The sequence below is a fragment of the Macaca mulatta genome, chromosome 3 (assembly GCF_049350105.2).
Source record: "Macaca mulatta isolate MMU2019108-1 chromosome 3, T2T-MMU8v2.0, whole genome shotgun sequence".
NCBI classification, from domain to species: Eukaryota; Metazoa; Chordata; class Mammalia; order Primates; family Cercopithecidae; genus Macaca; species Macaca mulatta.
In genome coordinates, this window is record NC_133408.1 from 184,635,528 (window position 1) to 184,660,316 (window position 24,789).

Sequence of the window (24,789 nt, forward strand, 5' to 3'; positions counted from 1 at the left end):
AAACTAAAATATTATAATGCAGCCTGTGATATACTGGGAAAGGAGAGCTTTAATAGATGAAGTGAGGCTCAAAGAAAATTGGGCTGGAATATATAATACAGGCAACCAACCAGATTTAGGACCCACATATTTAAAGGGCCACAGCTCCTGTCGTGCTTGGAACCTGGAGACACTTCCTCCACTGCCTTCCAACCTGCTACCACGGCCACTTCCGGAGTCTCAATCTCACACTTCCTGCCAAAAATTCAGAAGCCGGGAAGCATATCTGATTGCCAAAAGTACTAAAATCCTGCTACATTATGCATTGAGTGAGTTTGTATGAGGTAGTCTAAGACCTTAACCAACACTGTAATTTCATTTCCATGAGAAAATATATTCTGAGTTTAAAACAACAAACAAAACACAGACTTTGGATAAGGCTGTCTGCACACATTTAAACTTAATTAGAGCTAATCAGCACAGCTAATAGATTTCTTTTACTAAGGTAAACCTGACACTTTCCAGGCTCAACCATTCACCATTAACTTTAAAAAACAAAAATTAAACCAAGCAAGTATCTTATCTTCAACTATGCACAAAGGCCAAAAACTGACTTAAAATTCACAGTAGCCACATACAACAACTTGAAAAATGCTCATGACCTACAGCCCTTTCCCATATGCTATTACATGGCAGAATAAAGCATTTAGCACATATTACAATGAATCCTATATTGGTGATGTTATGGTAACTGGTTTTGGATTCGTTTCTGTGTTTTCACTTTCTAGTGTTGCCAAAAACAAAGTGAACCTATTCCTATAAGTAATTTATTGACCGAATCCTATATTTTAAAACTGACTATTCATCAAAGTTTCTGTGATGAGGTAGGGCTAAAATAGGGCAGGTGGTGGTTTGGACAAATGGACAAGTTATATTACAAGTGACTTTGAGAACTTTATATATATATATCTTTATTCCATTTTAACAACCTGTTTTGAGGACTTCTTTAGTTCCCTTTATTTATATCACAATACACAGATCCTTAAGATCCAGGGCACATTGAAAGGAAGCTTCAAACAAAGAGACAGGAAAAGTAAAAAAATTTTCTAAAAGGCTGAGAAGAGGGAAAAGGGAAAGGGGAGAAGGCCAGGAATAATCTGTAATCAATCTTTTTTTTTTTTTTTGTATTAATACCGCTTACTATAACTTATAAGGTGCAGGTAGCCATTGCAGATCCAATTTCAAGTTACATCACTAAACTAATGAAAACACCTTTTTATAACTTTTCTGAGATCCCATTTTGTCCTTTTTAAGTGAACCCTTAATTAGACCTAACTTTGATGAACTCAAACCGCCAATTAATACTTCCTAGACCCACTGACTTGTTACTTGTTAAATCCTCCTGAGACATACATTAAAACCCGATATTTTTAGTAGCCATAGCACTAACACAAAGTAATGAATACATTTACATTTTCATTATACTTTGACAGCATTTTTTCCTTAATAGATTTATTTAACATATTATAAACTGTAATATGCACTGAAATTTTTCAGTAAGCAGGCTATTTACATAACAATCACCCAGATGCTATCTAATGCAGTTGACTAGAATAACACTGTTTAGATAGCCATTCTTCTATGAGTTATGGCTCACATAAAAAAAATTAGAGCAAATATAACTCCTATTGTTTTTAAACTCCTTTAAATATGCAATCACTACCTCTCTTACTACAATGGCTTTCCAGGTCAAATATCTTTTTATTAAGTCTAAAATCCTGTCAGAGTGTTATCTTCTCCAAGTTCCAATTTCCTCCCATTCCATCATAACCTTCATTCATTTTGCCTTCAGTCACTACCATGTACCATCTAAATTAGAAGCTCTACAAAAGACAAAATATCTTGGGCTCCAAGGTTTTCTATATGCTAGCCTTCATTTCTTTTTTTTAATAAGGTTACATCATCAGTAGAAAATCTTCCCCAACCTTTTACAAACTCAGCCTCTTCTAGAAAACAACAGAACAGTAATTCAGTCACTATAAGAAAGATTTAATGTATTACACTGTTAACATTCTATAAGAATACTAGAGCATTCTACTAAAAAACCTTTAAAGTAAAAACAGGCAGGTTACCTAATTATTTTAAAACAACTGGTGAAAGGCATATGGCTGAAAATACATGTATCGTTCTCATATATATTATTACTTACCTTTTTACATATATATCAAAAGGAGCTGTTTTTAATTTTTACATATTTTAAGTGTTTAAAAAGGCATGGGCAACATACACAGTTAAAGAAATGTAAACATTGTCTCACTGTACCACCTCTCCTCTCCAGCAAACTGAGACTCTAACCAAAAGCATCCAAGATACTTCTGTGCAACAAACATAGAAGTCAAAAGGTTCAGGAATAAAGAAAAACACACACACATTTTCCTCAAAAAATTGGCTTAATGCCTTCATTTGCTACCTATTTTTCCTCTTTTCCTATCTTCCTTCATTTACTATGTTTGACAATTCTAACTACTTGGTTTGTAGAACAATTGAAAGTAACTTTGGAAAACAGTATTTAGACTACTGTAAGGCTAAAGACAAAAAGACTGTACACAAAATTCTTACTCTAGTTAATAAGTCTGTTTCTCACAGGGATATGGGCTAGCAATCCTTTACATGTATACTATCTACTTCACTTTATATGTGTACATACAAAGCAAAGCCACTTTATATGTGTACTATAAAGCAAAGCCACTTTATATGTATACTATGTATGAACAAATAATATTATAGGTAATGAGAACCAAGTTTTTCACTGTCAGAGAAATTACAAATAAGAGAACTGATAAGGCTAGAGTGAACTCTGTGCTGTTGGACTGTAATCCAACATATCAGTATGAACTAATGTTTTTTATTATATATGAACACTAACACATAAATGTACATACCAAAATACAGATTTGTATGTATGTATGAGTTAGTATACATATTTTCCTGACTCTAGTCACTGAAAGCACCTTGAAGCAACTGACACCACAGTAGCAACGAGCACAGGTAGCCCCGAGATCTTGGCTTCTAGATACCATTCTCCAATAAGGGGTCAAGGCACCTTGAAATGGTTGATTCTGGGGCTGGGGCAGGGAACAAACAAGATGAGCCTAGAGCATCCTGCGGTGCCAGAAATTAAGAATGCTCAGAAAAAATGGGAATATATCAAATGGACCCAGGAACCAAACTGAACTTCCAATCGCCAAAGCTAGAACACTGAGCAACAAAATAAACAGCATCGAATTATAATATATAAAATACCTATATATTCATACTGATATAAATTATAAATAAATTTTTTAAAAATTTAAAATAAATGGAGCAGCTTTTCCTTACAAAAAAAATCCAATTAATAAATGTAAAAGGCAGTCAGGCGCAGTGGCTCACGCCTGTAATCCCAGCATGTTGGGAGGCCAGGGCGGGCGGATCACCAGGTCAGGAGTTTAAGACTAAGACCAGCCTGATCAACATGGTGAAACCCCATCTCTACTAAAAACACAAAAGTTAGCCGAGCATGGTGGCACATGCCTGTAATCCCAGCTACTCAGGAGGCTGAGGCCGGAGAATTGCTTGAACCCAGGAGGTGGAAGTTGCAGTGAGCCAAGACCAGGCCACTGCACTCCAGCCTGGACAACAGAGCAAGCCTCCATTTAGAAAATAAAATAAAAATAAATGTAAAAGGAAAGAGGGAAATAGAAAATCACCATTAGAACAGGACAGTAATAATTGTTGCAGACAAAAACCCATCGAACAATGAGATATAAAAATACTGAGCCAAAGTTTGAGAAGAAACAGGATATGTGCATAATTCCAAAGTATCTACCTGAAGATATTTAACTGCAAAAAGAAAGTAGCTTTACAGTAGAAAAAGCTGGGTAAGAACATCTTATTCAAGCATGAACAAGGTTACCTGCACCAGTAAGACACATTAACATAACATACCCTTCACATCATGCACTGAAAAGGGCACATCGTCTCTGTGGGCCTCTTGCCAACAATGCATTACTTAAAACTAATCATGAGGAAACATGAGACAACCCCAAATTTAGGGACATTCTGCAAAATAACTGGCCACTACTCTCCAAAAGTATCCAGGCCATGAAAGACTTGGAAAGATTAAGGAGACGTGGCAAGTAAATGTAATACGGGATCCCGGATTCAATCCTACACCAGAAAATGGGTATTAGTGGAAAAACTGGTGGACACTGAATAAAGCTTGTAGTTTCATAAATAGCATTATACCAATGTTAATTTTTAATTTGTGGTTATGCAGTATGTTAACATTTGTAGAAACCAGGTGAAAGGCATAAGGGAATTCTACTATTTTTGCAACTTTTTAGTAAATCTAACATCTCAAAATATTTCTTCAATGTGGTTCCTGGATCTCTTTACTAAGGGCTCCAAGAAGGACATACCAGGAAGGTAATCCCTGATGTAGAAGCTTGCCTTACACATGCTAATGTTACACTGCATGTAACATTAGTATGTTATGAAGTATAATATTATGGTTGCAGGAAGATAGTTATAATAACAATTCACTGTAGATAAAACAAAGTGGAATAAAAAGCACTCCTTCCACAAAACTGATTGCATGAAATTATGTATATAAGGTGGTAAACCACTCCGTTATATTGATGGTACCCAAACCACACTCCTAATATCCAAGTGCTTATACATCTAGCTCCCAGCTGGGTCATGTGATTGCTTTGACAGTGTAACATTAGCATGCATAAGGTAAGCTTCTACATCAGGTATTACCTTCCTGGTATGCCCTTCTTGGAATCCTTAGTAAAGAGATCCAGGAGCCACACTGGAGAAATCATGTGGAAAGACAGGCCCAGCCAGGCCTTTTCCAGGCCTACCAGAAAAGGCACCTAACAGGTGAGTAAAGAAGCCATCTTGCCGGGCGCGGTGGCTCAAGCCTGTAATCCCAGCACTTTGGGAGGCCGAGACAGGCGGATCACAAGGTCAGGAGATGGAGACCATCCTGGCTAACACGGTGAAACCCCGTCTCTACTAAAAAATACAAAAAATTAGCCAGGCGAGGTGGCGGGCGCCTGTAGTCCCAGCTACTCGGAGGCTGAGGCAGGAGAAAGGCATAGACCTGGGAGGCAGAGCTTGCAGTGAGCTGAGATCCGGCTACTGCACTCCAGCCTGGGCGATAGAGCGAGACTCCGTCTCAAAAAAAAAAAAAAAAAAAAAAAAAAGAAGCCATCTTAAATGTTCCAACCTCAAAAGGTGGCAATTGGAACAGAAGAAAGACCCACCTGATCCAGCCCAGACTGCAGAATCATGAGGAAAAAATAAATCACACTGGGTGATATACATAGTTCATACAACAGTCAGCTGTCTGTTAAAGGTTTCGGTGTGTGTAAGATTCTCTGCTTTATAAGAAAGACAGTTTTGGAAACACAGCGGACAAAGCTGATAAATAATTCTTTTTTTTTTTTCTTTTTTTTTTTTTTTTGAGATAAGAGTCTCGCTCTGTCGCCCAAGCTGGAGTGCAGTGGTGCGGTCTCGGCTCACTGTAACCTCCGCCTCCCGGGTTCAAGTGATTCCCCTGCCTCAGCCTCCCAAGTAGCTGGGATTACAGGTGCGCGCCACCACACCTGGCTAATTTTTGTGTTTTCAGTAGAGAAGGTGTTTTACCATGTTGGCCAGGCTGGCCCTCAAACTCCTGACTTCAGATGATCCACCCCCCTTGGCCTCCCAAAGTGCTGGAATTACAGGCGTGAGCCACCACGCCCGGCCCATATACAGAACTATTTGAGCATGAACCCCTCTAAATGCTGGATGGAATAGAATAAATAGATAAATACTGCTCTCGAAAAACATAGCTGCCCTCACAAGAGAGGGAAATCCCCAAGTTTGTGTGTAACTGGGGGCAGGGGTTGCCAAGTGGAAATCTGAAGCCAGAGTAACAAACTCACGAGCAGATGCTGCTGAGGCTCAGTGGCAAGAGGGGGAGTGAAGGAAGTCTAGCCAAAGGCTGTGGGCCTTATAGGTTAGGGTTTTGACACCAATGCAAGGACAGGGGAAAAAAAATCATGGGACGTGCAAGATAGAGATTTGGAGCTGAGCAGCCTGGCAAATCAACTTAAAGTCAACTCATTGTCTAAATATATGTGGTAGGATGCTTAGCATATGAGGCATAAAGATGAATAAGAATTCATGTCACTCCCCTCCCAGAGCATAGCTAAGCACACAGATCAACTACAGTATCACTCAATAAGTGACACTGCCTTGTGAGCCTCAATTTACTTTTCTCTGAACTATCTTCCTCTCCAAAAGCTTAAAAATAGGCAATCCTTTCTCTTAGACATAAAGAGCACACACAGGAATATCAGAAGAAAAAAAACATAAATATGAGAATAAAAAAAAGTTACGTCCCAAACCACTACAGCTACATCTTAGGTATTCATGACATATATCACAGCCTTGGTAAGTTAACTCATAGAAGATTACCAAGTAATGTTTAATGTAAATGCCTGACTGCCCATTAAAATTTGAATGTCAGCTAAAAGCAAATAATTTGGTGGCATGCTACTGTCATTTTTATATGCTTTAGCATATAATCAGACCACCTAGTTATCTTAAAATAGTGCCTGACCAATGATATGAACACAGTGAACGAAACTGAGACATTAGGAATGGTTCAATATAAAATAAGCATCTCAGGGAGGAGAATAAAAAAATCCAAGCAGACTATACGGTGGGACAAAGGACAGTATCAGAGAAACCTGTCAACAAGTAACAAGGCCTCATCACTAGCTGGAATTCAGGAGCAAGAATGTCATATTTGAGAAGCTCTGGAATGGGCAGAAAACAAAGAGCAAGGTAAACTCCCAAATCCAGAAAAACTACATTCCTGGGAGTATTACAAAAAGGCTTCCAAGAAAAAGCAGGAATTGAACCACTTGATCTGAGATCAAAGATGGGAAATATATCCTGGCAACTTTCACCTCGAACACTCAGATCCCAACTACAAGCAAGATTACAATGATTCCAAACCTTGAATATTTGGCTAGAGTTCCTGGAAGTCATCGTGTGGCCAATTCTGTCCACTGTTTCCACCATATCCATCCATCCAACTTCTCTGTCAGTACCACTTCAGTTCATTTAGTTGCTAGTATGCCCATATCCCAGTCCCAGAAGATGAACTGTTTCTGGCCAAAATCAGTCAGAAAAACAGGATTCCACCTGATTGCTTTGTAGGAATGGCCACATAACCTAGTTCTGGCCAATATGAAATAAAATAAGTCAATTATGTGGATTGTGGATCTTCTGAGAAGGCTTTTGGTTTTCTGATATAGGGGGATGAACCAGGTTGGCATGACCCTTTTTAAAATCCCTCCATACTTTTCTTTCTGCTTAGAATGCCTCCTTGATGCCTGAAGTTGTAATAACTACCTCGCCTCTAATGAGATCACAAGCATGAGGCTAACAGCCAACACAGAAAGACAGAAGAGCAAAGAACAGGCCTGCATCCCTACCAACGGTGTCTAGCAGCTACGCCAGCCCTCCACCACCTACCTCCAGATTCATCGTTTAAGGAAAATCAATTCCTAATTGTTCAACCTACGGTGAGATGAGTTTCCCTATTACTTATACCCAAATGCATTCCCTAGCTGATGTACTGTTTCCCACTAAGGATAGTGATAGACTCACTGACCAGGTTGAGAATAAACTTAAAGTGATCTCAGAGACAAGAGATGTATAGACTGTGGGGAAAAAAAGTCTTTAAAAAGAAATAAAGGCCGGGCGCGGTGGCTCAAGCCTGTAATCCCAGCACTTTGGGAGGCCGAGACGGGCGGATCACGAGGTCGGGAGATCGAGACCATCCTGGCTAACATGGTGAAACCCCGTCTCTACTAAAAAATACAAAAAACTAGCCGGGCGAGGTGGCGGGCGCCTGTAGTCCCAGCTACTCGGGAGGCTGAGGCAGGAGAATGGCGTAAACCCGGGAGGCGGAGCTTGCAGTGAGCTGAGATCCGGCCACTGCACTCTAGCCTGGGCGACAGAGCGAGACTCCGTCTCAAAAAAAAAAAAAATTTCTGGCTAAAACTGCTGTGTAAGGATTAGCCTTATCTGCTGCTTAAGGATTGTGATATTTATGTTATCAAGGGCTATCTCAGATAGTGGAAGATACGAATTTGTGAATTCTAAAGAAATAAAACTCTATCAGCCATACCACATATACACATACAAAATCAGTATTGTGGTAGTGGTTACCCAACAGGCTCTGCAGCCAGACTACTTGGGTCTAAACCTCTACTCTGCTGCTTCCTGGACATGTGACCTTGGGCAAGATAGTCAACCTCTCTGTATCTATCTCAGCATTCTCATTTCTAAAACGGGGGTAACAGTATATTCCCCTTAAGAATATTTATGAGAATAGCTGGGCATGGTGGCTCACGCCTGTAATACCAGCACCTTGGGAGGCTGAGGTGGGCAGATCACCTAAGGTTGGGAGTTCGAGACCAGCCTGACCAACATGGAGAAACCCTGTCTCTACTAAAAATACAAAAAATTATCGGGCGTGGTGGTACATGCCTGTAATCCCAGCTACTAGGGAGGCTGAGGCAGGGGAATCACTAGAACCCAGGAGGCGGAGGTTGCAGTGAGTCGGGAACGCGCCATTGCACTCCAGCCTGGGCAACAAGAGCGAAACTCTGTCTCAAAGAGAGAGAAAAAAAAAAGATGACTGTGAGAATAAACAAGGTAATACATGGAAAACTTGGAACAGCTCCTTGCATACAGTAAGCTCTCAGTAAATACTGGTAATCATCTGTATTCTGCAAACATATATAAATATATAAAAATGAATGATACAGTTTATGCAGTGCAAACATGACTCAAATTGTGTGGTACAAGTGAGCAGAAAATTCCTCAGAGAACTCACCCACTTCTAACACGTTGTCTCAACTGAGTAGTGCTTCTGTGTCTGTTAATAGCTGCATCAGCAGCTCTAACTCTTGGATGGCATAAAAATGATGCAATTTCACAGCAAGAAGATTGACTAAACATAAGCCATTTACACTTCAAAAAGCAGTGCAAGGGCAAAAGCGTAATGTCGGATCTCAACTCAAGTATTGTTTTTACCTGGCAAGTGGAAACAATAACTCATCTCCTAACCGTAATAGAAAGGTTAAATTTATGATAGGCTTCAAGTATACAATACCACCATATGCCTAATCCTTTCATAGTTATCTAGTGTCACAGTCCAATGCACACTTCAATGGAATCACTAGTTTCTATGAATGTCATTAGTATGAGCTGGTCTGCACATGGTTCCCTTCACTGGCATTTTTTTTTTTTAATCAACAAGAATTGTCGCAGGCAGATTCTAACAGATCCGCTGAAACAGACAACACTAAATCAGTTGAATTGATAATAGGCAAGAGAGAACCAATTGTTCAATTGAGAACCAATTCAGAAACCAATTGTTCCTATGATAATAGTAATTTGGATCAAGACAGACAGCAAAAATTAAAGGAGGAAACTATTTCATAGTTTTGAACAAAACAGTATAAATATTCCACCAGGCTTCCCACACCCTAACTACTATGGTTTTGTAAGCTACTTTAGAGCTTTGGGTATTGGACACCTACTTGTAAATTCCCATTGCCATCTCTTTTTTCTCAGTCCTAATCTACGCCTGATGTTCCTATGTAAATATTCCTAGCCTTGTACTTCAGTCTAGGTCAGCTTCTTTTACTTTCCATTCCTTGGATATCTCATGAAGCCTAAACATATGCTATTCTATTTCCAAATTTTAGTTATAATTTTAGAAGTTTAAAATTTGAAGGAGAAGAAAACGTTTTTAGAGTTGACTCCAACACTCGCTGGTTTGGGGAAATAAAGTCATATCTACAGTTAGTAGCACAATGAGATCAAGCATATGGAAATTAAAATGACAAAACTATGTAATTGCTGTCCAAATGGAAAGTTATGACTACTGGATACATTTCACTTTTTTAGAAAACAAGTGAGGGAATATAAATACAAATACAGATGGTCCTGCAGTTCATTTCACCTCCTTCCCTTCCCCAGTTTCTGGATCTTTTCAAGGAGCTAGTTCCGTAGGTCAGAGTTAACAATGCAAAAATAGGCTGAAATTATCAGCTTAGCAACACAAGCTCCCCACTCTAGTAACCTGGAAGTTCTCAGACACACAGTGTCACACGGTCACCTGGAGGTCCCAGCAAATATGTGGAACTTTTGTGGGGGTGGGAGGGCGGCAGTTGAGATTCCTCTCCTGGAGTGATTACCAGGGCACCCTGCAGCACAGGCGAGCCTAGCCTAAGTCCCTTCTATGGGATGAGCACCTGAGGAATCCCCCAAGCTCCAAGGTATGTGTGACCTGCCCACTTTGCACATTGTCCTCAAAGGCTCCATGCTATGCTTTTACAGATGCATTTTTACTTTTAATTCTCATGGTCTATGATGGGTCATTTATAGATAAGGAAACCGACTTCAAAGAAAGTTCAGATGACCGATTTACTCACCTTTTAAATTAACAACAAATTAAGGAGAATTTAACTGGCGCTTAAAGAGTGATTTCGAAAAGGTTTAGAATCACGACCTTCATGCAAATATAAAGGGAACACATGCCAAAGATATTATTCAGCTCATCAATTAATGAGGTTATGAGTACAAACTTGAGAGAGAGATAAGAGTGTGTGTGTGTGTGTGTGTGGGCAGAGTATTACTGAAATCAATGGTGAATCTGGTTACAAGAAAGGTTCTCAAGCTGACTGGCAAAGCATTCAGGGTGCCTCACTTAACCAACAGGGGACACTGTACAAACTACTAACAGGCTTTTTGGACCTAATTACTTCATAGAAGTTACTATGAGGTATTTGGTGCTGGTGGCCCGATGAAAAAATTACTGAGACACTGAAGACTAAAACGGGAAGTTTAGTAATCTCTGCTATAGAGCAATGAAACATACTATCTGGGGATATTTCTTCAGGGTGGAAATCAATTCTATCCCACTGGACAAAATTCCATTTGCATTATTATAGAAAAGAATAGTGGCCGGGCACGGTGGCTAACGCCTGTAATCCCAACACTTTGGGAGGCCAAGGTGGGTGGATCATGAGGTCAGGCGTTCAAAACCAGCCTGGCCAAGATGGTGAAACCCCGTCTCTAGTAAAAATATAAAACTTAGCTAGGTGCAGTGCCAGGTGCTCGTAATCCCAGCTATTCAGGAGGCTAAGACAAGAGAATTGCTTAATCTCGGGCAGCAGAGGTTGCAGTGAGCCAAGATTGCACCACTGCACTCCCGCCTAGACAACAGAGTGAGACTCCATGTAAAAAAAAAAATAAATAAATAAAGAATCAGGCCGGGCGCGGTGGCTCAAGCCTGTAATCCCAGCACTTTGGGAGGCCGAGACGGGCGGATCACGAGGTCAGGAGATCGAGACCATCCTGGCTAACACGGTGAAACCCCGTCTCTACTAAAAATACAAGAAAACTAGCCGGGCGAGGTGGCGGGCGCCTGTAGTCCCAGCTACTCGGGAGGCTGAGGCAGGAGAATGGCGTGAACCCGGGGGGGCGGAGCTTGCAGTGAGCTGAGATCGCGCCACTGCACTCCAGCCTGGGGCACAGAGCAAGACTCCGTCTCAAAAAAAAAAAAAAAAAAAAAAAGAATCATTTGCATGACTATTCGTTAACTTCTATCCCTACAATGTTGCAAAACTGCCTAATCAAAAAAAAGTGAAAGGTATACACCCTGTATCTAGTCACTTCAGGATCCACTAACCAAGCCCAGCGTTCCACTGAAAAGACTCCTAGCAATCTTTTCTGATCATTTTCAAGTCTTGGACAATGTTTTCCACCTTAGATTATGGGCGGTACTACCAAGAGTACCGCAAAAATCATGATGTGGGAGTAAAAAAAGCAGCAGCAGCGATAATCCATGAATATTTCCATCCAGAGTTGCAGAGCATCCACTGCCAGCAAGGACACATTGAAAGGGACACACTAGTGTGCTGACACTGCCACATAACCTGCTGCAGCCTTTCTGGAAAGCCACCTAAGAACATATACTGGAAACCCTAGAGGCTCAGAACTTTGATTATTTAATTCTACTCCCAGAAGTATACACTCAGCATACAATCAGAAGCGGACTAAGGTACATAAGCATCTCGGTGTTAATCACAAAAATAAAAATGTTAAAACAATTTACCACCTTAAATATTTCTTCTTTCCAGACGCCTTCAATAAACCCGCAAATCCTTCCGATGTGATCCAAGGTTGCCCCTGCATGTCTCTTATCATACTGTACTCCAATGTCTCACTTGCTTATCCATTTGCCCTACTAGGCTCTAATCTCCGTGAAACCTTGGACCATGTATTTCAATTGCATGGATTTAGTATGATGCCACATGCGTAACAGACAATGTTGGCTCAATGAATAAAATGTTAAACAGCCTGAGAACGTATGTTTCCCCTATAGAAAAGAAACCATAATTACAAGTATTAACAAGTATTTTTCACCAAGAGGCCATTTTAATTCCATTTTCAAATGGCTTTGATACATTCTGACTTATAGTAATCAATTCAGATGCCAGATTCATCCAAAAAAAAAAAAAAAAAAAGTGAGGTCAGAAAAGGCTTTACTGACTTCAAACTTCACAACTCCTCAACTATCATTCCCCAAAATCAAAAGCATGGGCTTATTTAATAGGATGATATCATCCAGAGAAAAGAATGTGATCATGTGACTACTTTCTTTGACTTCAAGCCATATCTAGAAGAATGTATTCAGTCACAGATGTCTCATTTGTAAAGGGATACTCAGGAATTGAAAAGCCTAAAGAGGCATAACTTACAGAACATCTCTCTGGTTAACAATCTTCCAAAAGAAAATTGTTCGCGTGATTTTAACACCCAAACTTTATAGAGTGTATATGTCGCATAATATAGTAATTTTTGGCCAATAATTACAAAGGAAAATTTTAGATTTACTTCCCCCAAACTCAATAAAACACCAAAACAAAATTATATATGAGAAAAGCCTGAAGTCACATCTTAACCAACTACATTGATAGAATATCAGCATTACATGTACACATTTTGAAAGGCAGACCAAGGGCCAAAAAAGTGGATATGCACCTCAGATGTTGCTGATATGGAAAAAGGTATCACCTCCCCACACTGCACTCAGGTGAGCCATCCTCTGCCACTGGGTACGTGTCCTGAACGCATTATCACACTATACATTTCCACAGACAACAATAAAGCTCAAAAGAAAACCACTGGATGTTAATCGTTGAAAAGAAGTTCTAGATAATGATAAATGTTATCATTAAATGTGATGGAGGGTGTTTTTGTTTTAATTATTTTAAAAGGAAGTTGCTATTCCTCTTAGGTAGTGCCTTTCACATTTTAAGGAACATTAAGGCTGACAGAGGGTCTTGTTAAAATGTAGATTTTTATTCAGTCGGTCTGAAGTGGGGCGTGAGATTCTGCTTTTCTTACGGGCATTGAGGCATGCCAATGTTACTGGCCTAAGAATTTCCACGTAAGTAACAAGACTTTACAGCACCATACAAAGAAATTTATAAACTTAAACAAGGTATGCAACTGTGCGACCTTCCATTTTCCTGCCCCCGCTTCCTCTTTTCTTCTTTAATCCCAAAGCACTGATTGTTTCCCCTGATGATTTATCAAGACCTTCCTCTTCAGGATTCTCAACATCCTGCAGAAGCTGCAATTTAAAATAACAAAAACAGGCCAGGCATGGTGGTACACGTGTAATCCCAGCACTTTGGGAGGCCAAGGCGGGCAGATCACCTGAGGTCAGGAGTTCGAGAGAACCCTGGCCAACATGGCGAAACCCCGTCTTTACTAAAAATACAAAAATTAGCCGGGCGTGCTGGCACGCGCCTGTAATCCCAGCTACTCAGGAGGATGAGGGAGGAGGACTGATAGAACCCGGGAGGCAGAGGTTGCAGTGAGCCAAGATTGTGCCACTGCACTCCAGCCTCAACAACAGAGCGAGATTCTATCTCCAAAAATAAAATAAAATAAAATAAAACAAAAACAGGCCAGGCATGGTTGTACATCTGTAATTCCAGCACTTTGGGAGGCCAAGGCAGGCAGAACACCTGAGGTCAAGAGTTCGAGAAAACCCTGGCCAACATGGCGAAATCGTCTCTACTAAAAATACAAAAATTAGCCGGGCGTGCTGGCACCCGCCTGTAGCCCCAGCTACTGAGGAAGATGGGGCAGGAGGATCAATAGAACATTAGAGACAGAGGTTGCAGTGAGCCAAGATTATGCCACTGCACTCCAGCCTGAGTAGAGTGAGACTCCGCCTCCAAAAAATAAAAATAAAATCATGAAAACAGGACCCTGTAAGCATTCTTGACGAAGACATCTGATTTTCCAGAAGCAGATCACTGATACCTATATTGGGATAGGTTGGAAAGCATTAAATGAAAAGAAAATTGTTGATATGTCTTCCCATGCCTAGAATGGTTCCCAGTACACAGCAGGCAGGCACTCAAATAATTGTTCAACAGATGACTATGATCTGGTTAAGATTTTTCAGTAATTGAAGGGTAATTAGGTAGAAAACAAGATCTTCTATGCTATTTAAGGTGGAAAATAAGAGAACTAAAGGTAAACTTCAGCTTCTTTTAAATACACATTTTTAGTCATCAGTTGTCTGTCCAATAACGGTACATGTTTGCTCAAAAAGACTGAGCTATCTGAACATGTTCCAGCAAAAAAACCAGATGGCCATCTCAGAGGATTACTAAGGAAGACACACACTAGGAACAGTACAGTTTGTAAAGGCCTCCTACCCATCCACAGGATTCACTCACAGCATATGTACTTGGATTAGGAAGAAACTTTTTCTAGAACAGTTTTCCTACTTTGAAAAAAGAAGAGTTTTTTGGCAGCAATTGGGCTGGCAAGTCAAAACCTTACACATGACCTATACGAGTAAATCAAAAGCTTAAATTCACTGGAAGTCATAAAAACAAAAGAAACAATTCCACTGTGAAAAATGAATACCTTCAAAGACAATGGTATGATAAAGATACAGAAATACGCAGAATGAAATCCATTTGTTTCAGCATTTGTTTGCCACCTACAAAGAATAACTTTCGGATGCATTCTACCAACAGCAACAAAAAAAATAAAATTTATTTGATGGAAAGTTAACGCACAAACACATCTCATTTTCCTAGAAAACCTCAAAGATACCTGGTGTTAATGTGTCAATACCCACAGATTTTTTTGGTGTAATTATGCTGTAACATTTTATCACTGTGAATATTAAAACCACTCCCACAGGCTCACTTGATATTTTTAATTGTTTCATCTAAAAAAAAAAACCCATTCTTTCTAATAATGCTACAAAATATAAATTTAGATAATTTTTTAAAGATTTAAAATTATTTTTAAACTCACTTTAGAAGTTTTAGTTTCTAAAGGCATGAACTATTAAAATGCTAACATGGAAAGATGGGGGGCAGGTGCCACAAGACTAAATACCACTGAATCAAAGGAAATTGATTGTCTAGATGATGTGGAAAAGATAGCTTATAAAGTTAATGAGATCTTATTTAAGGCAAGAGAAACAATTTGCTCCTTGACAATGAGGATGCATCAAAATGTTGTCATCAAATATAACTAATCTAATTAAAAGTACAGCAAAAATTAAGGCAAATATGAAAATAAAACAAAATATGAAGAAAAGTTAAACTACACCAAATATAATAAGTAATAAGTAAAAATATAAGTAAAGGGTAGTTAACAGCAAGTCTTAGTAAATTAGAAATAGGCTGAAAGAAATAAAAAGGAAGGATTCCAACAATTATACCTTATATACCAAGAAAACCTTGAACAGTCAACACAGGGAGTGTTCCGGAAATGTTCCAGAGATTTGAGGGCTACATAGGAGGATTTCTGATTGGGTAGGAGAGTATCATAAAATCCTTGAAGCTAGAATTCACAAATTCGTATCTTCCACTATCTGAGATAGCCCTTGATAACAAAAATATCACAATCCTTAAGCAGCAGATAAGGCTAATCCTTACACAGCAGTTTTAGCCAGAAGTTTCTTTTTTTTTTTTTTTTTTTTTTTTTTTTTTGAGACGGAGTTCTTGCTCTGTCGCCCAGGCTGGAGTGCAGTGGCCGAATCTCAGCTCACTGCAAGCTCCGCCTCCGGGGTTTACGCCATTCTCCTGCCTCAGCCTCCCCAGTAGCTGGGATTACAGGTGCCCGCCACCTCGCCCGGCTAGTTTTTTGTATTTTTTAGTAGAGACGGGGTTTCACCGGGTTAGCCAGGATGGTCTCGATCTGCTGACCTTGTGATCCGTCCGCCTCAGCCTCCCAAAGTGCTGGGATTACAGGCTTGAGCCACCGCGCCCGGCCCAGAAATTTCTTTACCATACCAGATGAAAGTACCTTAAAAAACCAATCAACAACATCATCAACAACAATAACCCCGAAAGTTTTCTAGGTTTTAAAGCAGGCATACTGCTTTAAACAACAACAACAAAAGTCATTATAATATTAAGGGAAATAGATAATCAGAAAACCTAGGTTTTAGTCCAGTTCTATCTCTAGTATCCATTCCCAAGGCTTTCTTTGGAAACAAAATATTCTTTTCCTTGCCTATAAAGTTCATTCCAAAGTTACAAGGCTACAAGTTGCTCCTTGCTAATATGAATAAAAACAAAACATTTGACAAATTATCACAAATTAAATATAGATCAAGTATGTCTAATGAAAATTTATCATCTGAATTGAGATGTGCTAGATACGTAAACTACACACTGGAGTTTGAAGATTTTGTGCAAAAAAAAAAAATGTAAACTATAGCATTAGTAATGATTTCCATTGACCACATGTCAAAATAATAGAATTTTAGATTAGATTAGATTCAATAAGACATAAACTTAAAATTAAAATTTGTAACCTTTTTAATGAGACTATTAGAAAGTTTTGAATTATATGATGCATGAAATTACATTTCCATTGTGTTGTACTAAACAGCCTGTTATATACTGAAATCTTTCACAGTAAGATTTGTCAACCCTTTTTTATTTTCCTACAACATCTACTACAGTGTGGCCCATAAGGGATAAACAGGAATGAACAGAAAAACCTTTGTATATAAGTAGAAAACAGCAACTAAATAAGACCGAAATTGACTCTCTGCTTCATATACTACCTATATGCTATTAGAATTACATGTTAAAACCTCTTTTTGGGAAATCATGGTAATACTGAAATATGGACCCAGTCGATGTTTTTTTTTAGTTTACAGCTGAAAAGCTAATTGACATACCCTATTTGTTATGAGCTAAATTGTGCCCACCCACCCCCCGACTCCCACCAAATTCATAAGTTGAAGTCCTAACCCCCAGAACCGCAGAACATGGCTGTATTTGCAGACAGGATCTTTAAAGAAGTAAATACAGTACGGTGAAGTCAGATGGGTGGGCCTCCCACAGTGCTGGGAATACAGGCGAGAGCCACCACTCCTGGCTAAATATAGCACTTTTATTTGTCAATCACGCCTCAATAAATTTGAAAAGATAAAAATAAAAAGATCAGTATTCTTAGTAGACTAGAAATTCAAACCTCTGTAACTGCTGTGTCTTGAGTTTGTGAAATAAGCACAAGGCAAATAACTGTTCTGAGATTTGACTATTTACCTTTATGTTGGCTATAAAGTGTTTAAAGTAAATAGACCTTACTTTTTTTAAAAAAAAGTTTAAAGCATAGTAATTTCTGAACATAAATTTTCATGATAAAAACTGAAATGATCACAGGCACTGAAGAACACAGCAAAAAGTTTAGATGTCTAAGAGTATGTTGAAAAGGCACCTACGTTTACAAGGCCTCAAACAGCAATAGTACACCCTTACTGGTTAAATATTCTGTATTAATTTAAAAATAAAAACCCTTCAGATGAAAAGTTTAAAAAGACAAAAAACACTTAAAATGCTTGAATTCTTACATGTCACCATTACATGCTTTACATACACTGTTTAATTTTCACAACTCTCCTTGGAAAGTGTCATTCTCCCTATTTTAATAATGAGAAAATCAAAATGTAAAGAACTGCAACCAGAATATATTTTTTAAAAACTCCTAAAATACGTTTTTATAAAAAAGGAAAGACAATCTAATTGAAAAAGTGAGTAAGAGCCGTAAACACTTCAGAAGGCATGCAAAAGGTCAATGAACACATTATGAGAAATCTGTCATAAGGAAAATGACAAAAATCATAGACACACCGCTATACACACCCAACAGAATGGCTAAAATTTAAGAATAATAATTCTAAGGATTGGCAAAGATCATTCTAGGTGGCAAATTTAGCATGAGCTAAGGGAAAATACTGACGCAAGGACAAATGTTCCTATAAGGAAATAGTGGGTATGTGAGTTTACCTTAGTACAAAGAGGTGATTGCACTATCACAGTGACTACTGTTAATAAACAATTTATTGTACACTTGAAAACTGCCTTCAAGATAAGGACTTTAACCTATATTTGGTTGGTAAATCAGAACCATGACATCGATGACACATCTAAATGAGTTTTAAAGTACAGTAGTCCCCCCTTATCTGTATACAACCTGCACACACCCTCCTGTATACTTCAAATCATCTGTAAATTAGACCGTCTGTGGCCAGTTACAAACCCACCCACACAGTAGGGCAGGAAGGAGTGAAGCTGAGCTCTTCCTCCTGTCAGATCAGCAGGGCATTAGATTCTCACATGACCCCAAAGCCTGATGATCTGTCACTATATATACTACATGAAATAATATATACCTATATACATATTACAATGCAATAACAATAGAAATAAAGTGCACAATAAACGTAAGGCTTGAGTCATCCTGAAACCACCACCACCACCCACCCCTCCGCTGGTCCACAGAAAAACTGTCTTCTACAAAACCAGTTCCTGGTGCCAAAAAAGGTGGGTGACTCGCTGCACTGGAGTTCTTAGAATATATCACTCTAGGATAAGGGGGGATTACTGTTTATAAAAAGCTGCTTTGTATAGAATGTTCCAAAGGCAGAAGACACAGAAACTTTCAAAAACTATCTCCTTCTCTGCAATAAATGTCTCTTCCTCCACAATCTGATTCTACCCTCGCTGTTCAACCACGTTCTTCCAAAACCCTCAAGAGCACGCTCCAACCTAGTCACACTATCTCTCACTCACCACCATGTCTATTTTCATGTCCAGATGCAGCACTGAGCTCCCTCTCTAGGATGGCCCATCACCTGCGATGCTCTTCTGGAAACCTCCCTGTGCTTCTCTCCATTTAAATCCAGTGCTCTTTTGGAGGCCCAGCTGATGTCAGAGTTACCCCATGATTTATTTGCCGACTCCAGCCTGCCTCTCATCCTGGTCTCTACAGTTCCTATGTGGGTTCTATAATACATAATTCAAATCTCACTGGAATCTTATGTTTTGTTCTTGACAATTAGACCATAAACTCCTGGATAGAAGGGACCACTTCCTCCAATTTTGTATCCCCCTCAGCACCTAGTACCAAAGAATATACACCAGTTAGCTGATAGATCCTCTTGATAACCAGAAATGCAGACATGTCCTTTGGCCTGGCGACTGCATTTCTAGAAATTGACACTACTAAAATACATAAACATGAAAAATAGTAGGATCAAAGACATGCATTGTAGTCTGTCATAGTACAAACTGGAAGTAACTACCACAAACGTCTATTAAGACTAGTGAGGCCAGGCACAGCAGCTCATGCCTGTAATCCCAACACTTTGGGAGGCCAAGGCAGGAGGACTGCTTGAGCCCAGGAGTCAGAGGTTACAGTGAGCAATCACCACACCACTGCATTGGAGCCTGGGCAGCAGAGCAAGATCCTATCTCTAAAAAAAAGGAAAAGGAAAAAAAAAGAAAGACCAGTGAATTTGAGTCCATACTGCCCATTAAAAAAACAAAACAGTTGGGATATCTATACACACAGACATAACAAAGTAGTAGGTGAAAACAGTTGCAGAAAAGGGTATTCAATAGGCCTATTTTTGTTTATTCATACACACAAAATGTAAAAGAACACATACATTTTTAGATTGATAATGTCTGGTAACTAGGATACACTTTTTACTTAGTTTGAGAAACAAATTAAAAAATGAACAAAGAGCACATATGATGTTTGTAGTAACAAATATTTATGTATTTTAACTCACTGCCCCCAAACAGTAATTTACAAACAATTTGTAATATGAACCCATTTTGTTTAAAGTAGGAGAAATAATAGTTATTTCTGGAAAAGGGAATACAGGAAACTTTCACATTCTAGGGTAGATAGTTGTTTGTTCTTAAATAATGGGCACTTATTTTAGTTATGAAAAAATAAATAAATAATTTTAAAAAGAATTCCATCTTTCCCTGAGCTGGTGATCATCCCAGAGGGTATTTTGGTCCACAAAACTTTTCTTAGCAACTTCTTAATCTGTAGAGAACTACCTTTATCGCTGGACTGCCCACTATACTGAATCTTAGTAAGCATTACAGATAACACCAACAAATCAAATTCACGGAAGCTGCCATCAGAAAAACTTCTCTGCCAGATGAGTATTAAACACTAAATCTGTTTGATAAAGGGAATCTCTCCAATAAAAAATTAACCTCAAAAATTTACTGAATTACTGCAAAAGACCGGCATTACACTGGCTCTTGCAGTAACAGCTCTGTTGTTAAATACCTTATACTTATCTAGAGTAATCACAAACTTGCCCGAATCCTTGTTTCAAGTTCAAAACTACAGATAAGGCAAGAATCTTACATAGTTTTACCCATAGGAACAACAGGAGGAAACTGTGAGAACCACCCAAGGGAGCACTGGATTCTGTCCCCCGGATCTCTACTTCACATATCACCATTTCCCTACCCGCCCTGTTCCAATGTGGAACTTACAAATGTCCTGACTTAAACAGTCAAGGCCTTCCCCACTAAGCCTCTAATAAAAACAAAGGGGCAGAGCTATCTGCTCCCTCCTTTTCCATCTCAGTATCCACCCTGAGATTCAACTGCCTTTTTGCTTTCCCCTCAGACTTACTGCTGAACAGCTTATAGCTACTGAAGTGCTTGATTTGTACTAATTCATTTATACACACAATAACCCTATGATGTATTCCTATATCGCAGATGAAGAAATGGAAGTACAAGGTCATATAACTATTAAGTGGCAAAGCTAGGATTTAAACTCAGATATTATAGCTCCTCAATATAATCTTTATTGCGCAGCAGTCAGTATCTCTTGATATATGTCTTTTAACCTAGAAACCATCAGAAATCTTCAGACAGTAAGGCTCTGAGGTTTCAGTAACAAATCTGAAAGTCAACAGATCACTCGAATCAAATGTTTACTCTAGAAAATGCTATTTGTCCTGGTAATACTGGATAAACGAGAAGTAGGAAATTTGCAAAATGTGCTTGCCAATGCCTTCTGGGTTTTTTTTGGTTTGTTTTTTTTTTTTGGATTTTTTTTGTTTTTGTTTTGAGATGGAGGATGGAGTCTCTCTCTGTCTCCCAGGCTGGAGTGCAGTGACGCGATCTCAGCTCACTACAACCTCCACCTCCCAGCTTCAAGCAATTCTCCCACAGTTCTCCTATCTCAGCCTCTCGAGTAGCTGGGATTACAGGCATGTGCCACCACACCCAACTTTTAGTAGAGACTATTTTTAGTAGAGACAGAGTTTCACCATGTTAGCCAGGCTGCTTTCGGAATTCCTGACCTCAGGTGATCCTCTTGCCTCAGCCTCCCAAAATGCTGGGATTACAGCCATGAGCCACCGCACCTGGCCTTTTTTTTTTTTTTTTTTTTTTTAACTTTTGAAAAGCTGTTTAAGGTAATAAACGCTCAACCTTTTAACCTCCTAAAACAATAACCGGGTTAAGATTCTAGTTCTGTAACTGTTTTCCTTCGCCTGTAGAATAAGACATAAACATGCATATAAAGCAGTTGGCATAACTGTGCGTGGTAGCAGGAGACTGGGATCACTTGAGCCCAGGAGTTTGAGACCAGCCTGGGCAACACAGGGAGACCCCTTCTTTACAAAAAATTTAAAAAGTGGCCAGGTCGGGTAGTGCACACCTGTAGTCCTAACTACTCCAGAGGCTGAGGTGGGAGGATCGCTTGAGCATGGGAAGTCGAGGATGCAGTGAGCCATAATACCACCATTGCACTCCAGCCAGGGCAACAAAGCAAGACCCTGTCACAAACAAAAACATGACTTGAGAGTAAGGAGTCAATGTCACCTACTATTCCCAGCATGTGGAAAAACGTACAAGTTAAACTCAATGCCCTAAACAAGACCCATGAATTCATGTTGACAGAAAACAAATGTAAACATTTAAACAATTATGCTGTTTAAATTTATGAAAGTTATGAAAAATAATTAAAAATACTTTAACATTACCAAATTATCACACAGTAGTCAATTACACAAGAATGAATGCTAACAACCTGTCTCAAACTCATTCATTCCATCTATTTCCACGTGAAGTACCCAAATGTCTTGTTTTCAAAAGTTTTTCTCTTTCCTGTGCCATGCCTTGTCTTACCTTTAACAATGAGATGATAATCTTTGCTCTCCTTCTTTCCCCCAAGCACCCCCTTACACAACGTTTCCCTTATCTAATTATGTGTTCGTCTGAAGTTCCAGAGACTAATCTTGAAACAATTCAGGCGACTATTGCATTCTCCTCCACCTGGAGATTACTTCAAGGCTGCAGTTAATTTGCAACCCAGTTATACTCCAGATGGCGCCAGCCCATTCAGCAGATGAGGCAACAACCCAAGATAAATATCTGAGCAAGTCACAGAGACTGGGGCCTCCGAGCCCCGATGCCAAGCTCCCCTTTTTAAGCCCTTGCATTTTCTCCAAATTTGAAATGGTTTCTTTAAGGCAGAAGCTTGGACCACTTCCCCACTGCTAGCTTTGGAAAGTAGTCACTTTCCTTTCCGGGCACTTCGTCCTTGTTGATTGGCTCGGCAAGCAGCGGAGCAGCCCAGCCTGCACTCAGTTACACAGTAATTTCAAATCTTAGAAGAACAAAAATCCTGAGTGTCACATACATTTAAAGCACTTGATATAACCATTTACCAATCTTTTATTAGGTAAGCTCGGGGCACTTTGAATGGATTAAAAATGCATCACGGTCAAGCAACGATGACCGTCCCTAATGCCTGCAATGTCTAATGTTCCGCTACGTTCCAGATTTGTTCGTGCTGCTGGTGGAGGCGCAACAGCCGGGAAGAGCTTACTGGGCTCCAGGCGGACTATACACACCATATCGTGTCATTTCGTCCTCACAGCAAGGACTGATACGTAAGCTCATTTTTCAGATGAGGAAAATGAGGCCGGCGAGAGGCTGATATGCTTAGCGGTACAGAGCTAGGAAATCAGGGACAGAACCCAGGCTGGAAGTCACGCTGGCTCTAGAGCCCCGTCCTTTCGACCTGTTCCTGTCGCTGGGGAGGGGCATGTCAGTGACACTAAAACGTGGAAAGAAATACAGTACCAGTGGAAAGCAGGGGCTCCAACGGGGTAAAGGCATGCTCCATAACGGATTATTGGCCTCTGCATTTAAAAAAAAAAAAAAAAGTGAAGTTAGACTTTCTCAGTTGTAATTAAACACTGCGCAAAACCAACAGCACGGGAGACGCCTGAACCCGGCACTCGGCAACGGCGCGCTTCGGGACCCAGGAGCCAGCTGAGCGGCGGCGCGGCACCCAGCGTTGGGACCCGCCACGGCTAGCCTGCAGCGCCGCCGCGGGCGGGGTTCACCGCAGACCGGCGCGCGCGGGCTGCTATGAGGTCCGAGGGCTTGCCCCTGCCGCCTCTGCCCGTGGATCCGTCACCATCCGGGAACCTGGGGAGCGAGAGGCGGCCGCCCCCTGCCGCGGCCCGGGCGCCCGGCGGCAGTCGCACTTACACAATGGCGGATGGAGCCACAGAGTGGGGAGCGCAGGCTGCGGGAGCTACGGCGATCAACCGCTCGGCGCGCGGCTAAGGAGCCTCGCGCGCGGTCCTCGCTCGCAGGTTTTAGCCCCCGGGACGCGAGGTGGCCCCGCCCGCTTCCGGGAGCCGGAGGCAAGTGGGAGCCGCGCCCAGTGCTCTGTGTCCGGCACCATCCGCCTGAAGTCTCCAATGCTGCGTTCTCTGGGCTGGTTCTCCTAGCTGTGGCATTGCTGCCGGGCCCTCTGCACTCAGTCAGCTTTAGAAAGGAGGCCACCGTTTGCTCCAAACTAAGTGGCGAATTCCCCATCACCCATGCTTGACCTGGCTTCCGAGCCAAACAAAACTACACAGTGCTGCTTACCGGTGTCCTCCCTGAGCCGTCGGGTTAAAAGCTTTCCTTCCTGGCCGGGTCCGGTGGCTCACGCCTGTAATCCCAGCACTTTGGGAGGCTGAGGCGGACGGATCACAAGGTCAGGAGTTCGAGACCAGCCTGGCCAGCATGGTGAAACCTCGTCTCTACTAAAAATACAAAAAATTAGCCGGGCATGGTAGCGCTCGCCTGTAATCCCAGCTACTCCAGAGGCCGAGGCAGGAGAATCGCTTGAACCCGGGAGGCGGAGGTTGCAGTGAGCCGAGATCACACCACTGTACTCCCAGCCTGGGCAACAGAGTGAGACTCCATCTCAAAAACCAACAACAACAACAAAAAAACTTTGTTTATTTAGGGAACACTCCGTTAAGAGCTTTCCTTCCTTTGCTTTGTGGAAACA

General features: G+C 40.5%; 1 protein-coding gene across 5 annotated transcripts in view; it reads right to left on the reverse strand.

Moving 5' to 3' along the window:
• Positions 1-24,079, reverse strand: part of TPK1 (thiamin pyrophosphokinase 1) — a 390,760-nt gene extending 366,681 nt beyond the window's left edge. For 3 of the 5 annotated variants that reach the window (XM_015135162.3, XM_077997625.1, XM_077997628.1), the window contains exons 1-2: positions 23,994-24,079; positions 23,580-23,638 (exon numbers count right to left, since the gene is read on the reverse strand). In XM_015135162.3, the coding sequence (XP_014990648.1) occupies positions 23,580-23,622 (43 nt within the window). In that variant the 5' untranslated portion in view covers positions 23,623-23,638; positions 23,994-24,079. Of the gene's footprint in view, positions 1-22,619; positions 22,759-23,579; positions 23,639-23,993 lie in introns of those variants that run through there. The other 2 variants (XM_077997626.1, XM_077997627.1) reach the window with 2 other exon arrangements.
• Between the last annotated feature and the right edge of the window lie 710 nt (positions 24,080-24,789).